The sequence below is a fragment of the Bactrocera tryoni genome, chromosome 3 (assembly GCF_016617805.1).
Source record: "Bactrocera tryoni isolate S06 chromosome 3, CSIRO_BtryS06_freeze2, whole genome shotgun sequence".
In the NCBI taxonomy this organism is placed as follows: domain Eukaryota; kingdom Metazoa; phylum Arthropoda; class Insecta; order Diptera; family Tephritidae; genus Bactrocera; species Bactrocera tryoni.
Window position 1 is genome coordinate 22,741,098 of NC_052501.1, and position 17,159 is coordinate 22,758,256.

The window sequence follows — 17,159 nt, forward strand, 5'->3', positions numbered from 1 at the left end:
CTGACAACACTTTCCACTTCTACCCTGGACACCTTTCGCCGATATACGATACAAGGTTACTGTTAAGATCAAAGAGCATATCACGGAAATATAATATCAATTAGAAGTAAATTGTTCATATATTGTGGTGAATTAGTTGAGTCAATTAAGTAATTAATTGTTTCGTTTCAAATAAGTACAGAAAGTCATATGTGTTATTATGCAAATTTTATTAAATATCAAATAAATGCTTCGAATTGAATAACAATTAACACTAACAGGTTCAAACAAATGATTTAGTGGAGACAATTAAAAACTTAATTGACTCGTTTTTGTTAGGTATGGAAGGCATTGGAAATTTTATTTCATTTAATATATTCACATACTTGTATATACATACATATGTAACTCGAATTGATAGCAATTATCTATATAATGCTCAAGCGAGTGAATTAATTAAGTCAATTAGGATGTAAATTGAATTACCATGTGATTGTCTGCAAAATCCATTTATTTTATTCCTAAATATTTCGATGCAATTAGAATGGATAGTAACTCAGTTAAGAAAAAATTATTATTGAACCTTTCTGGTCAATAGTTTCGAGTTTAACGGTGAGAAAATGTCTGAATACAAAACGTGTCAACTGCAGAGCATTATTGACAGATTTTCGCTGGTGTAAAACTCGGCTGAATTGATGGTTGTATAGTACTCAATAATCGTCTACAAAAACTAATTTTGAAATTAATAGTTTTTGCAGAACAAGTTCTTAGAAAATTTTTTCTTCTATCTTGCCAATCATTTTCTGTTTGAATTCTTCTCTATTTTATAATAATTATATTTCATCTTAATAATCTAACTTTTTGATAATATGTTAATTAATTTTATTCTTTCTTTAAACAGACCTTGCAAGCACTTATATATCCTTTTACTTTAATTTAGTGCCAATGAAGTATTAATTAGGCAATAAGTTGAATTATCTATTATTTCCTAATTGAGAACAATTACTCCAAATTTATTTAATTGTCTAGTTAATAACATGATTCGTCGTATAACCATTCACAGCTTCGGTGTTGTAATTCACTCAATAGCAATAATAGAAGCTTGAAACAAACTGCAGAAAACTTAATATTTGATTTTCTAATGATCTGTTTCTGAAATATTTTAGTCCTCTTGCTCGTTATCTTCTCGCCCTTTTAAAAAGCCTCAAAAAAAGATCCTTCAACTATTTTGAAGTTGTTTTTCTTAAACTAAATATTTTCTAATCAAGCATTTTACTTCTTTCAAATTCCAAAATGTTTTCTCACGTAACCTATTCGCAAATTTTGTGGTTTTTATGTATGGTTCTTGAATGTTAGTAGAACTTTTGTACTCGCTTCACATCCAAAGTTCGAAAAGAACACTCGATCTCTTAACAAACCGAGTGAAAATCACGCTCTAAACTAACTTGCGCGCTGAGTTCTGTTAGTGGAACCTATAATATTTGAGAAAAATTCATATATAATCTTAAATAATATTCTGTACGGAGAACATTTCACCTATTTTTTTCAAGTGTACTAACAATTTGCATGTCACTACTCTTAGCAGTAGGTCGAAGCGTAGCTTAGCAATTATTTTAAAAATGGAACAGCTACCCACTTTTCTCACCACACTTACACTGACACCTTAATCACCACAACCCTGCAACTGGAAAAATTGCTGCACACTTGGCCAGGTGTTGTCGCAACACCCGTCAACGGCGTCACCGTAGCGCTGTAAATTGGTGAAGGTGTGTCTGTGATGGCCACAATTGCCACTTAAACTTGTTCGGATTTTATCGCGAATGTTTCATAAATATTATATCAGACTTTTAATGCCATACCATAAATGCCACACATTTTGTGGGTGTACCACGCTATGTGGCTGTAATTGTAGACGAACGCTTGTGGGTCAATATGTCAAATACACGTCAAAGTATTAAATATTTAACGCAGGCTCGTGTAAATACCTAAATGTAACTCTGCGTTTATTAAGCGGCTTTTACTTCAGCTGTGGTATAATGTTGAGAGTATTATCTGATATATATTGAGAAGGGGTTTTAGCACTAAAATATGAAAATTTATTTATAATCACAGCAAGTTTTTGTTACATATACACCACGAACTTAAAAGCAGGAAATAATATTGAGAAACTCTAGAAAAAATTTTAATTTCTTCAGTTAGAACAAGCTCTTAAGAAATTGATAATTCAACGTAAAACTTGAAAACCATAAGTGTTTTTAAGATCTCGACCATACCATATACTAATTATTTTAACATTATCATGTACTTTTTGTACTATATCATGTATTTTATCATAATCATGTACTCTAATATACACTTTATATTTTCTCTCTTCTTACGCTCAGCAATGCTCTTCGCGCCAGAACTTCAGCAACCAGCATCCCAATGAAGTTTTTCGTAAAAACAATGTCTGATATCAAGAAAATCAACTGCAACTAACTTCCATAAAACTGCATCTATAAGAGGTAAAGCTGGCGAACTGAGCGGTTAAAATTGACATGTTAAGAGACTAACTAGCGACTGGTAATAAAGATGTAACGTGAGGAGCTTTCATATATAGTATGTCTAATATTATGAAAGCTTGGCAACGGTGAAGAGGTTTAAAATTGAGTACTAGATATGGCACCAAAGGGCGGCGTGCGTGAAAGCTTTTAATATTTTAAGTTCACAAGATCGAGAAACATCGATACTACATTAGATACATACTTATAGACCAACATTCAAGCGTTCATGAAAAGTTAAAAATTTAATTAATGACATAAAACAGTTATAAAATAAAATTTAACAAGCATAAACAAAATTAAATACACTCAAGCAATCGCATTATAGCTAAAAAAATACAAAATATTAAGTTAAAAAAATAACAAAAAATTAATACTGTAAGATACTTAAAATTAATAATAAACAACTTAAAATGAACCAAACAAAAGCAGATAAAAAACACAAAAACAACACAAACATAAAGCAAGCAAAGCAAAAATCTACAAAACCAACGAAAGTTCCCGCATTGAAACATGGTTGAAACACACACTTTGAAACAAGAACATAAAAATAATTAAAGTAAAAATAGCACAGGATTACAAGCATAAAGGCGATCCTTAAATGCGTAAAGCAAAAAAAGCTTAAACAGCCATACAAATTCAAAAAAATGCAATTAAAAAACACTCATGCATGCATAGACCAGCATAACAACAACAAACAGTAAATAAATCATTTACACAAATGAAAAAATGTGAAGCGCAATGCAAAAACAACAAAAGCACAAACAGATTATTGGTAAAACAATAAACACAAAAGCAACGCGGCTTAATTTTTTCGCAATAAATAGGCGTTAAATACATAGGCTAATAAATATTGACAGTAATAACAATAATTATACGCAAATTAAATCATGAAGAAGGCGGGAAAAAAGGCAAGCTGTGTAGCACATGCAATTGGCAACAATTCAAATTCAATAAAAGGCAATACATTTTTTTGAAGAGACCGTAAACAATTGGCGCCGAACTGATAGCATTAAGTTACCATTTTTTACAAGCTCATAATTTTACAATAACAACAGCAAGCAAATCTAGCAGTTGAAACAAAGTTTAAAAGCAGGCGGTTTAAGCAAGAACATAGCGGTATAAGAATGTAAGTAGAATCATGATACTACAGTTTTTAGCTTTTGAGTTTAGTTTACATTTTTCAAGAGTTTTCCAATGCATTAATGGGTTAACTTAACTTTTATATTGTCAACACGAATTACTCCTGAGCCTTTCTTATAAAATATTAAAAATGAAAGAAGCTTTTATACATACTTTTCTATTCTCAAATCGAGTTACAACTGAGCTTTTCGTATAAAAGCTCACACATTTTTAAACATCAGTATTCTATTAAGTTAGTACAAGTGATAGCGTCTGTTAGTTAGGAACCTTGAAAGATTTTATTCAAAATTTCGAAGCTTAAAGCTTAGGTCAAAGTTTACATTTTTTATTTACTGTACATACATTTGTGTATGATACAAGTAAAAGCATCTGTAACTTTTTGAGCCTTGAAAGCTTTTGCTCAAAATTGTGAGCTTAAAGCTCAGGTCAGCACTCGATCAGAACCCCACATGTTATTTGATATGATCTTTGATTAGTACAAGTAGCAGAGCTCGTAATTTTATCAACCTTGAAAGCTTTTGTTTAAAGTTCCGAAGCTTAAAGCTCAAATCAGCACTTCACACGCCCCTACATGTTATTCTGTGTTTGAAACAAGTGATAGCGCCTGTTACTTAATGATCTTTGAAAGCTTTTGCTTAAAATTTCTCAGCTTAAGCTTTCTCAGATCAGCACTCCATAAGAGCGTATAACTTGCTACACATATTTTTGTCTTAAAAATTACGCTAAAATACTGATGTTAACACTCTTGTCTCAATATTCCATCAATATCTAAAGCTTAAATAAAGTTTTAATATCAGTCACGGACAAATATGATATTCTATAACCTTAACGTAGTAAATATTAACACCACCTATCTCTTTCGCAATAAATACAATCATGTTTCAAATATTTTCAGCTATATTTAACGTTTTTGCTTAACGAAAAATTTAGTTTGAAAAAAAATATTCTTGGCAATTTGATATATTTTAGATTTTTGTTTAGAAAAAAGTCCGAAAGCTCTGAGTTGAATATTATAGAAAGAGGCAGAGACGAAATTGATCGTGCAGTTTTCTAAAAACTTTTTTGGTTTTTAAAATATATGCAGTCAACCATAAAAGCTTTTTTTAGAACTTAAAGTTCACTGAATTAACTATTTCAAGAGTACGTGGCAGAAAAATATCATGCGATTTTCTAAGTAAATTGTAGGTGTAATAGAAACAAATTTTTTTGGAGCTTAAAGCTTTACACGGTTCTCGAGAAAAACTGTGGTTAGCAAAATTCTGAAAATCTTCTACCAAATTGGCAATAAGTTAAAAACTACAAAAATGTTTTCTTGGAATATTATTTACAGTTACATAAAAGTTCACATTATCGAAATATAATTCAGGTCACTCCAAAAGCGCTGCCTTAAACTTGTTCAGTTGTTGATATGAAAAGCTCTTATGTATTCTTTACTAAATGTTTCCTAGAAACAATTTAATCTGCTGAATAAAGGAACACTGAAAACTCTTGGGAAAAAGCTTAAAATATGCTCAAAGCTTAGACCATAAACTTCAAGCGTTTGTAAGCTATTACAAATTCACTTTAAATACAAAAAATCGCAACAACAACAACAGTTTTATTTTGCGCCTACGCTTGAAACTGCGTTGAAGGAATAATACTTTACAGGTTGTCCCAAATTTAGATTTTCCGCTATTTCAATTAATCTTCAGAGTTGACGAAGTTGAAACACTATAAAGATCATATTTTGTTTGAAATTTTCAAACTGCGGCCACCAAACTTTCGTTGCTTTTGAAATATTGATCAATAATAAAGACACATTGTTCTATTGAGTAACGCTCCTTTTTTCTTAAGCCTAAACTGTCAGCCGTCGCTTTTTTTGGGGACACCTTGTATTCAGTTCCAATCTTGCGTTTACTTTTGGAAGCGCTTTATACAAGTATATCACCATGACTTTTTTCTGATTAAAAACACATAAATTTACCGCTTAACATACTCTATCGCCAGCTCAAGTCTATAACTAAAGCTCACATACTATACAGCGTCACCTAAAATGCAAAATAACGTATCATCATATTTTAAAACGAAAACCCAAATTTTGTTCCAATATGAGTAATTTCTATTATAACGATTTTCCTTCGCCTCTAAACTTTTGAAAAATGATGCTACGTTATTTTGCATTTTAGATGACGAAATACTCTTCAGACCGTTTGCGTTGCCTTTAAACTAAACTATCTATTTTCCTTTCAATGAACTAGTATTAAACAGAATTTTGAATAAATGCATGTGTAGACGAAATCATAAGAAATAAATTACGCGTATTAAAAGTGAAAATCGACAAGCAATGTGATGTTAAGTTTGAATGCATTTAACTATTATTGAGAGAAAAACAACTGTAACTATGAGCAATTTCGCTTGAAACCTATGAAGTATTTGCTACATAAAAGTAAAAAAAAAACTAATGAAAATTTAACCAATGCACCTTAAGTTACTCTAATATATTTTTAATCTCAAAATACATACTTTAAACATATAAAATAAAATAAAACATAATCTAACAAAAGTAAATGAAAAGTAGAAAAATGCGCAAAAGCAACAGCAGTCCATAGCTTTTAAGTCAAAGTGCATTCGACTATTTAAATGGAATGTTTAACAGCAAAAAGAACAAAAGGGAATCAATTCCCTTGGTCATTTTATATAATTTCTCATGAAAACATTTTTAGTTTTGCGTAATAAAAATTTAATAAATCAGTAAATACTTGAAAGCGTATTGCCTTTTTTACAATACGACAAATTGCAAGAAGAATTCCTAGCAATGCATTTACTTTTTATTAAAACAAAGTATTTCCACTAAAATAACGCAAAATCGAAAAGCATAATATTATTTTAAAATCCTGCTCTTCACTTCATCACACATTTCTTGACTTGTTTGGGAACCACTCGTACTTATCGTAAATGTTTGTTGCATTTTATTCTCATAAAATATTTATATAAGCAAATAGCAATCTAAAAGTTATATACATACATACATATCTGTTCGTACATTTGTGTGTGCATTTCTGTAGTTAAGTTAAATTTTTGATAGTACATTGTAATTTAAAGATAAACAAAAAGCAAAACAAAAGAAAATAATTTTAAATGCATGTTTCTCTTATTTTCATAATTTTTTTAAACTAGTACTTAAGTGCTTAAACGTAAGAAAGATTATTAATGAAATAAAATAAATATTATTAAAAAAAATAATAAATTTTAAATTGTTTTCAATACAATCAATAGTTTTTAAAATTTTGAATTAATTATTAGAAATATTTTAATAAATATATATTTAAATATTTTTTCTACAAATTTAATGTCAAATAACTTTGACTTTTAACATAATACAGTAATGCTCTCAGCTTTTTTCACAAATTTGGATACTTTGTTCTAGGAGCCAATCTTCAAGAGGCCCTAGAGAGGAAGCAAGATCTGGTGGTGAGCACGATTTCTCTGCTTAAAATTATCTTCAATCTAAAAACCGATATTAGAAAAAGTAGCAAGACTTTGTTCATAATTTTAAAATTCTTAATTTATTTTCGAAAATCTATGTCGACCCCAACAAAGTAATTCTCCATGGCCAATACGCTTGGAATGAATGCAGTATGCGACCCATAATTCCAGCCTTTTTTACGAAAAGCTTCGCGCAAACGACGCAAAACACTGAAATATATTTCCTGATGCCAGTTCGGACGGTCGAAAGGAATTTCAAAGAAAGAATGCACCGCACCTTTGACCTGCTTTAACGTGATTTTTCCGACTTCGGTTCACCTTTGCCACGATATTCGGACGATTGATCTTCTGTTCCCGGGTTGAATATAGATCGAAGACGCATCGCCAGTAATAATACGTTTCATGACATCTTGGTAGTCGCAAATTGAGTGAATTTTGAAACCAATCGCCCTTTCACTTTTCTTAGGACCAATGATCCATTAAAACGGTTTTCACTGATCCTTCTGATAATCCAACGATGCCTGTAAGATTTCTGACGGTTAATCGTTGATTCTCAAACACCAATTCCTCCTGGACGTCAACGCGTTCTCATCCCTCTTGGAATAATTTATACTAATCAAAAACTCTTGCTCGCAATTAATTATCACCAAAGACCTTTTCCAACATTCTGAACGTTTTGGCACCAGAAATCTGATTCCGCACACAAAATTTAATCGAACTTCTTGCTTGAATAATTTTACTCATCGTAAAAAACCTCGAATGCACTTTATGTAATTCAGAAAGACATGCGTATACTAAACGCTATTTTGATATGACATTTGGTACAGATGTCACTGACAGTTGAACCAGCCCAGAAATACAATATTTCGACAAATGAGTGGGTTTTCGCACAAAACTTAAATGAAAAATTGTTTGCCAACACATCGAAGGAAATGTATTTTTTTAGTTTTTGTGAAGAAATCTACAATTGAAAGTAGCTTAAAATCGTGTTCAGAGGTTCGAGAGCTTTAAGAACCGCTCCTCCGCGGCTCTTGAACTTGTGCTAAACGTGCGATTAATGGCTGCAGGAGAACTTACGCATAGAACCTTCGGGCATACTAGGTCAATTGGTAATAACAATTTTAAAGTCAACATCTACGTGAATAGCCAAGGAGCGATCGAGACTTTAATCTCGTTTCGCATATTGGTCAAAAATGCTTTGGAAAAAAGGGCAGTGAAGAGGGTTGTCAGAACCAAGCAACTGTATGTGTACTGGATTTCAGGTCACAAAGGCATCAGGGGCAATGAAATAGGAGACGAAATTGCTAAGAGTGATCTACGGTTGTCTCCCAAAAACATAATCAGCATGATCAGTGGGTCCCCAGAATCTATTAAAATTCGCGTTAAGTGCAGGCATCTTGAAGGAGACTACTCCATATGAGCTTTGTAACGGAGCTCCATGTGGTATCGCTAAGGAAAAAAACTAGTCTTTGTGTGGCTCATTACTATACCAAACTAACCTTACCTAACCTTAGTTTCGAGCCTTACCTTTCTTACAAATAACTATAATTTATTTCAAGTGTTGCGTTTTGAAAACGTAAAAAAATTGTATAGTCACCGTTTTTGGAGTAATTTGTCATATGAGCCATTCAATAAGATAAAACTGGTCTAAACTATGTAGAACACAACTTGCTAGCATTCTCAAAGAAACCACTATATTGAAGCATCTGCTTACTTTTTTTATCAATTCAACTCGTTAACTTTGCAGTTGCTTTTGCATGTCAATTCTTTGTCAAAAGAGTAGTGCTTAAAGTTCGCTATTAGAAAATGGCAAATCGAAGACAGCTATTATTATATGCAGGATGGGAACCACTATAATTTGAACAAATATCACATATCTGACAATTTCTGAGGTTTGGTGTTGGGATTACTATTTGTATTTTGTAGCTTTTGATTCGATTTCTTAGTCATTTTAGTAAAGTAAACAAATAACGTTCGAATCTCAGTGCGTCAAATTCAATGACAGTCAAAATCAAGCCAGAGAGGTTGTTAGTTAGGTTACACTTTTTGATAGAAGAGAAAAATCAAGTATGTACTTAGCAATAAAGTTCCTTTGCCATCACAATTCATATTGACAGCATTTTTCATTTAAAAATTTTACTACTACGAGTATCAGTTTAGCGTCACACAATTTGACATTATGGTGGTATAATGAACACCTGGCAATAGAAGAGCAATGTGACAAGGACAATACGAATACAAGGTTTCATATAATAGGTCTTCACATAAATTCTCCATTATATCATCGTTAGACTGTCCCATTTAAAATATTTTTTTCATAATTCCTTTTATAAAGTATAAGAAAGTAGTCTCAGCAATCACGTGGCTTGTTTCGGTACACCGGAGAGAGGCTGCTCTCCAATTGTTAAATGATCTTCCGCTTAATTCAATTATAACTTATTATTTTCATTTTTGATACATTTATAATGGAATACCCGTCTGTTTGTAATGTCAACTCCGAACCTTCACTGTAAACTCTGCTTAACTTGTTATACAGTATTATAAGTTAGTTCTGTTTCTGCATATTAAAGGTGCTGTTGTATAAAGGATGCTGCTGCGTTGTCTTTAAAAAAAAACTCTGTGTTTGTTGTAAGTGGTGCTGTAGCAAGCCAAAATGAGTCAAGTGAGCTACAACACGAGCACTCCTTGTTTAAGGTATAACACGACTGCCACACCATCGACCATATTTGATCGGTATATATTTTTGGGTTACTTTTAGTCTCTTCGATTGTGACTCCACGGAGTATAAAAATGAAAATTTGTTAATGGGACGGGACTAATAATATTCCACTCAACCAGGAACTGCAAATAATCACCAATGGGTAAAATGAATAAACTTTAATTTACGCACATGTCCCTTACTTACAAGAGCGCAATTCAATTACTAAAGGAACTTTATTATACACATTAGGGGGTTTCTTATTATTAAAAACACAACTTTTGCAATATATATTGTACCTAAACTTTGCCTCATATCGGTTTAACTTTTTCCAACGCCTTGAGACATAAATTCTAGAACCTACCGCTGAAGGTGAAGAAGTGTCATAAAAGTGTCAAAATCCAGAACTCGCTAAGAAAACACGAACAAAACAATGTATATGTATACTCTGAATCGCCTTTAATAAATAACCTATAAAATTCCATAACTAAACACTAAATATATATTTTTTAAATAGGCATAGCTCCGCCCTCTAATAGGTTTAACGTACATATCTCCTAAACTACCCAAGCTTTATACAACAACCCACTTTACTAAGAACAAATCCTTTAAGAACCCCTGCCGACAGTGTACAAATTGGTGAAATCGGATTATAACCCATATAACGGTTTGTTAAAAACTAATAACTTTACTTGTTTCTTGATTTTTTATCACTTAGTGTCCGAAACTAAAATTACTCTAGGTGAATTATCCCATATCAATACTAGGAGCCTTTGGAATAGGTTATGGCATTCCGAACCTTAACTTTTGAACCGCCTTAACACACACACATATATATTTAAAAACGAAACAATTCGCCCTTTCTCTTTTTCATTTTTTACGCATTTTTGTCTGTTGACACATGTGGAACATTTCCCATTTCTTGCGAATTGTCTTACGCCAGGACCAGCAGCCACAGTAGCAGCGGCAATAGCAGCAGCTGTGAATTGTCAAAGAATGAGAAATTAATTAAAACTCGCATGCACATAACAGCATAAGAAAGCCAAAGGAAAGAGTTTTACATGGTAGCAGGGGCACTGTCTTAAAAACAGGATGCAAAGGTGTGGCAAACGCACACATTCACATTATATTTGTCGCCGTGCAGAAGACATGAGGGAAATTACAGTTCAAATGTCATGCAGTTATGTTTGTATAGGAAAGGTTGTGCATACATGTGTGTGTGTGCTTTTTCTCGCGCTTCACGGCGTATGAAAATTGCCTGCTGTTGTTGTTACTTTCCATTTTTATTGCACTTCCTCCACTTGCTGGCAAATACAAGTAGAGTGAGAGTAAGATAATTGCAAGAAGCGCACAGCACTGCAAAGAATTACCGACAAACTGCAGAATTGAGGCATTGATAAAGTTTCGGGTGTGTTAATGCATGTGCGTGTGTGTGTGTGCTCGTGTAGTTATAATTATTTTCATCTCTGTCGCATTGTGGTTGGTGTGGAAGCGCTTAAATGTTTTAATTTTTTCCGCTTTCATGCCAGACACGCAGTGGTATCTTGACTCTTGAGTCTACGCTGCGTAAAGGCAAAGGGTGTTATTTTCATTGACATTCAAGAATTATTGCCAATTAAAATATTCTTGCCAAGTTGGTTGTTATACCAGCCCCAGCATGTTGCTAACGAAGAACTAGGAGACTGGTGGAAAGCGCAATCACTTGAGTAGATCAGGAAATGGAAAATTTATCTGAAATATTTAGCACATCTTTCAAAGCGTATATGTAAGTTTTGACATTCCATATAAAAGAAAGTGCATTGATGAATCCATAAAACATTTTTTTTATCGTTTGCTTCTTCAAAAGGCTTTAGCCCTAAAAACTTTTACTGGCCGAGTCCACAGTCGATTGCGGTTGGAGATAGTATAATTCCACACTTAACTTTTCAAAGCATCTATCTATACAGATAAATGTACTAAATTTGATTGTTTTCCGAACTGCAACAAAATTTTCGATTTGAATAACGTGACCAAGGAAGCCGATATTGGAGTAAATTTACTATTGATGGTAATACAGCAGCACTGACAAAAAAAAACCTTTGAGAAAAATAGCAAGCTAACTTCTCAGTCCACCAGATTAATATAAAGCTATCGCATTATTTTTCTTTATTTCAAAGATCTACCTAGGCTCATTGTAAAACATCTGGTCTGAGGAGTAACTTCTTTCAGAGAAAAAGCAAAATGCAAAATTTAATATCGATATCTCCTAAACAGTGGACTATTTCGCGTTTTTATTTTCAGACGGGCATGTCTAAATCGATTCTACTCTTCATTTTGATTATTTATACTACTATGAACAAATAATAATAAGACTTTGTTAATAATGTTAAAATGTTTAATTTATTCTTGAAAGTCATTGTCGGTACCCTCAAAGTTATCCCCCATGGCCCCAGTACACTTGTGCCAACGTTTTTTCCAATCCTCAAAACAGTTGTTATAGTCAGTTTCGGAATAGCCTTCAGTAAAACAGAAAATTTGGCGAAAAACTGATGACGAATCAATGCGGTACGGAACGATGCATTATCGTGGTGCAAAAACCAGGACAGTCGACCCACAATTCCGGCCTCTTTTTCGAATAGCTTCACGCAAAGGACGCATAAAATGCAAATAGTATTCCTTGGTGACAGTTTCGCCGGTCAGAAAGAGTTCGAACAACATAACCTAAATTTTTGACCTGTTTTGACGTGTTTTTTCTTTGCCACAATATTCAGCCGATTGATCGTATGTTTTCGAGTCATAAGTCTGTGTCCAGGCCTCATCGCCAGTAATAATACGTTTCATGATATTCTGGTAGTCGGAAAGCATTGCTTCACAGATTTTCTTCAGAATCGTGCTTTCACTTTTCTTCGGCCCAAATGATCTTTCAAAATGGTTTTCACTGATTATTTAGATATTCTAATAATGCCAGTAAAATCTCTGACTGTTTATTGTCGACTCTCAAGCACCAATTTATTTATTTTATTGAAGCGTTTATCATCAGTTGATGTTGATGGCTGTCCAGAACGTGGTTCGTCGTCAACGCGTTCTCGACCTGCATTGAATAATTTTTATCATTCATAAATACCTGGTCGCGACAAATAATTATTACCGAAGGCCTTCTCCAACATTATTTATGTCTCTGCAGTAGAAATTTGTTTAGTGCAACTTCTTTTTTGAATAATTTTTTCTTCTTCTTTAATGGTGTAGAAATTTAAATTAAAAAGTCTTACTATTTCTTGCCCACAGTAGTGTATATTTTTATAGGGTCTCCGAGGATTCATTTTGAGTGTTACAAACTTTGTGGCAAATTTGTACAGGGTACAATGAAGGTAAGATTTAAGTGGCTGGTGTTGAATATGATTAATTATCTTAAAAAGTATTATTACCATTCTTAAAAATATTTATTTGAAGAGAAAAAGAAGTGCTAGTAAGAAAAGATAACGCACCAACTATATTTCGCTTGAAACACCTGTGATAGTTTTTGTACTCGTGCAATTATGAAATATACAAAGAGTTGCAATTCTCGAAGAATTAGAAAGGAAAAATTATATATTAGATATTGGTTCTTAAAAGAGTCCTAAAAATCAGATTTGATATATTGTGAAGTTTGGTAGAGAAAAGGCAGTTAACTGGAACGAAACAACTCTACGTACTTTGAAGTTAGTCTCTTGAAAGGGATATCATGAATCGTAAAGAACAGATTCACAAAAGAGCAACAGCAAGAAATGTTAAAATAAAAAAATCAAGTTCAAATTTTCCTATAGACTCATAATTGTCCTTACCCATTTCTTTTCGGTATTTGCATATTAATATTATTTCCACTTAACGGCACAAATTTTCTTAAATTAATGAATATTTTATGCAAAAAATGCTGAGCTATTCATGGCACCTCGCCTTCTGCTCGCGCTCAATACGGCACGCCAACGCCGACTTGCGTCATTTGTGGAATGAATCTAAATATTGATGCTTAACGGTGATAAAGAGGGAAGGAAATTTAATTAATAAACACAATGTGGCGCCGCAATAATATGAAGACTGAGCTGCTAAGTGGGTGAGACGGAATGGCACGGTTGAGTCTAACAGGCGGTATAGGTGGGATGGAAAATAAACGTATAATGAGTTAATTTCCATTGGAAGGCAAATTAAAAAGGCGGCCTGTCTATTGTGTGCTCTTAATTGATTTTTCTGATTTAATTTTCTATTTCCGGCAAGGAAACTTAGACAGGGTTGTAGACATATACTCGAATATTGATTTAAGAAAGTATTGAAGTTTAGTGGGGTTAAGGATGTATTCTAATTCATCAGTAAACCAGATAATTTTAAGAAAACTTGTCCAATTATTAAAATATCACACATCTTGACCAACCTGAACAGTTGAAATACAGGTGGAAAGACCGAAATCATTTTATGGGGTATACTTTCTCGCCTTCAAAGTGCTCCCAACCAGGTGTAACACACTTATGCCAACGATTGTTCTAACAATCGAAACATGAATTGCATTCCGATGATTTTTGACTTGTCCGCATGTCAAACTCATAAACCCATGTATCATCGGCAGTAATGTAGAGCATATGAATGTGGAATCGGAATTCGCACGATTAAGCATGTACACAGAAACCTATTTACTCTTTTTGAAACAAAAAATCAGCTTTATCATATCCAAAATATCCACAAAAATTGGTCGAACGGACTCACGAGAGATGTCGAGCTCACTTGCCATCTTTCTAACGCTTGCCTGATGATTTTCAAGCACCATATCCTTCACTTTTTTAATAGATTCATTAGTTGAAGAGGTCGAAAGTTTCCAAAGTGAGGCATATCTTCAACAATTTCGGCTTAGAAGGCTTTTTATCAATCGTAGGGTTGTGTTTTTGATAAAATATAAAACTCAATCACCATAAGTCTTTTTCAACATTCGCAACAATTCTGCAGACGAAATTGGGTTGGGAAGTGAAATTATCAAAAAGAATTTTAAATTGCGTTTTATGGAAAGTAGGCGTTTCTCCGAATTTCGCACTGTAAGATAAAATGTAAGTAGAATGCTTTACACCGAATGTGGTTGAAATCGGTCGAGCAATTTCCGAGATACTATGTGATTTTACCTAAAAGTTGACGGTACCACGGTCACTGTCCAATTTTGACCCTGGTTCCTTTAAAGACCTCTCATACCATTTACTGTCCCTAGCGTATTTAGTTATTGGGTTATCGCGCTTTTAGTAGTTTTGAATAGTACCGTTATATGGAGAGCGGGCATTGCTATCATCCGATTTCATCCATACGGTGTAGGTAGGGGTGCTTATGGAGCTTTTTTTAAGCGTATTTGGTTGTTTTAGCTTGAATGGTTTAAGACACGCTAAATTTCTTAGAGGGCGGGGCCACAGCAATTTTTTCAAAATTTTTAACTCACAAGTGCCATTTGCTAATGCGATCTCCTGTTCCAAGTTACAGTTCTATATCTTCATTTAGTGCTAAATTATCTCTTTCAGAATAGCTTACTGCGTCCAGCATGCTTTTTTTCTTTTCTTTTCTTCTAGCCAGAAAACTTTACTCGTGCCAAAAAAATACAGCTGCCAAACACTCACTAAATACCAGCCCTGGTAAAACTTGATCAGTATTATTTTATAATTATATTTTAAATCAATTATTTCATCCATTTAGTGAGTCTTTCAAATATTTTTTCCTTAATTGTCCTGTGGGACTGGCAGTTCTTCAAACCAGTTCATTTTCGTTAGAAATTTACCTTCGTTAATATCTCTTCGTTTAAAAGCCGACAGTGAAATGGGCAAACCGAAGATTACAAGGAAAAACGCTGAGAAAGCAAAGGATTAACACAAATATTCACAGATAAATTTCACAAAAACAATAAATTTCTGAGAATACCCGTTAGTCTAAATATAAATGCGGAAGCAGAACCCTTTTGTTTCATTTCATAAAAAAAGTAAAAGTAAATATGTGGATGGACAGGCCTTGCGCGTTGCACCCAGCGGTCGTTTTCTGCCATTGACAATGCCTTGCAGCTCACCAAAAAGCCTACATACATACACACACAAATGTTGACCGACAAGTCAACTCGTGAAAAACTTGTTGTTGACGGTCCGCGAAGTGAGCCTGGGGACGCGAACACATAAAAGGTGAATGCGTAAATTGTTTTGCTACGCAAAAGTTCATTTGCTCTTTCACACAAGGAAAGATGTATCTATCGCGACGCTTAAAGCGGGCGTAAATTCTAATGAGCCGCGCTAGAGGTCCTTCATTGGATAGGACACCTAATCGCATTTCCATCGCACGGCGAACTTTCGTTGCGGATGTTGCGAACAAGCGACGGAGGCCGTTAAAGTCCAAAAAGATAATGAACCATTCCGTCGAGGAAATTGCTTTGCATTTTAGCCTTTTAAATGCACCGTTAATTTGTGTCTTTTGTTCTGCGCACGAAGCAACGGCTGTCAGCAAAGGGCGAGGCATGAAAATAATCGCATTGGAAATAAATTTCGTCGAATTCGTTCCTCTGATAAGAAGACACAGTTTCGCACATACACACACATATTCACGAGCATAAAAGCGCAAACGCGAACTTAATTTACTGGGCACGGAAGTAGCAAATTATTTGCCCTAAGACCTACGTCAACACTTTTTGGGTGAGCAGCGGGCTAAAGCCAGTGTGTATGTATGTATTTGTACTAAAATGCTAATTTCTGTCCTTTTCACATTTGCCTGCCAGCTGTTCGAACACCTCCTTTTGACATCAATTTGCTGTGGAAGTTAAGTTCCAATTTTGTACGTGAATTATTTTCTGGCATATTTTCCAACTCATTATCTTCGAATTATTCCAGCGAAAAGTTAACTTTACAAAAATGTCTCTCGGGGGTCATCCACAGCTATAATCTACATTTAGCTACTTTCTAAGTGGATTTTTGATTTCATGTAATTATTATGTTCAATCCATTACAGAGCAAACTCAAAGGAATAAGTTTTTTTACCTACCAAACTCTTTTTTTTATTCAATACCATTAAAATAAGACAGAATAATGTTGAAGGTGCAATCTATGGTAGCTGTAAATTGATATTTTAGATTAATGTTTAGGTTATTATTAGGCATTTTTATACCCTGAGCAGGGTATTTTAAGTATCCCACGATAGTTGTAACACCCGAAAGGAAACTTCGGAGACCCTATAAAGTATTCATTGTGACAAAGTTACCGGAAATTGTAAATAAACCGCAAAATATTTAATTATTCTTATATTGCTAATTTACTTCGCCTTCAAAGTAATCGTCACCAGATAAAATACATTTTTGGCAACGCTTTTTTCAGTCCTCG

The 17,159-nt window shown here is 33.6% G+C and overlaps 1 protein-coding gene and 1 long non-coding RNA gene across 3 annotated transcripts in view; both read left to right on the plus strand.

Moving 5' to 3' along the window:
* Positions 1-2,699, plus strand: part of LOC120772985 (semaphorin-2A) — a 203,645-nt gene extending 200,946 nt beyond the window's left edge. For both annotated transcript variants that reach the window (XM_040101898.1, XM_040101897.1), the window contains one exon: positions 2,364-2,699. In XM_040101898.1, coding sequence (XP_039957832.1) covers positions 2,364-2,432 — 69 coding nt within the window. In that variant the 3' untranslated portion in view covers positions 2,433-2,699. The remainder of the gene's footprint in view (positions 1-2,363) is intronic.
* Positions 2,700-2,941: 242 nt separating this feature from the next.
* LOC120772989 lies at positions 2,942-6,421 on the plus strand. The gene is made up of 2 exons (XR_005705119.1): positions 2,942-4,991; positions 5,029-6,421. It is a non-coding gene; the product is annotated as an uncharacterized LOC120772989 (long non-coding RNA).
* The last annotated feature ends 10,738 nt before the right edge of the window (positions 6,422-17,159 follow it).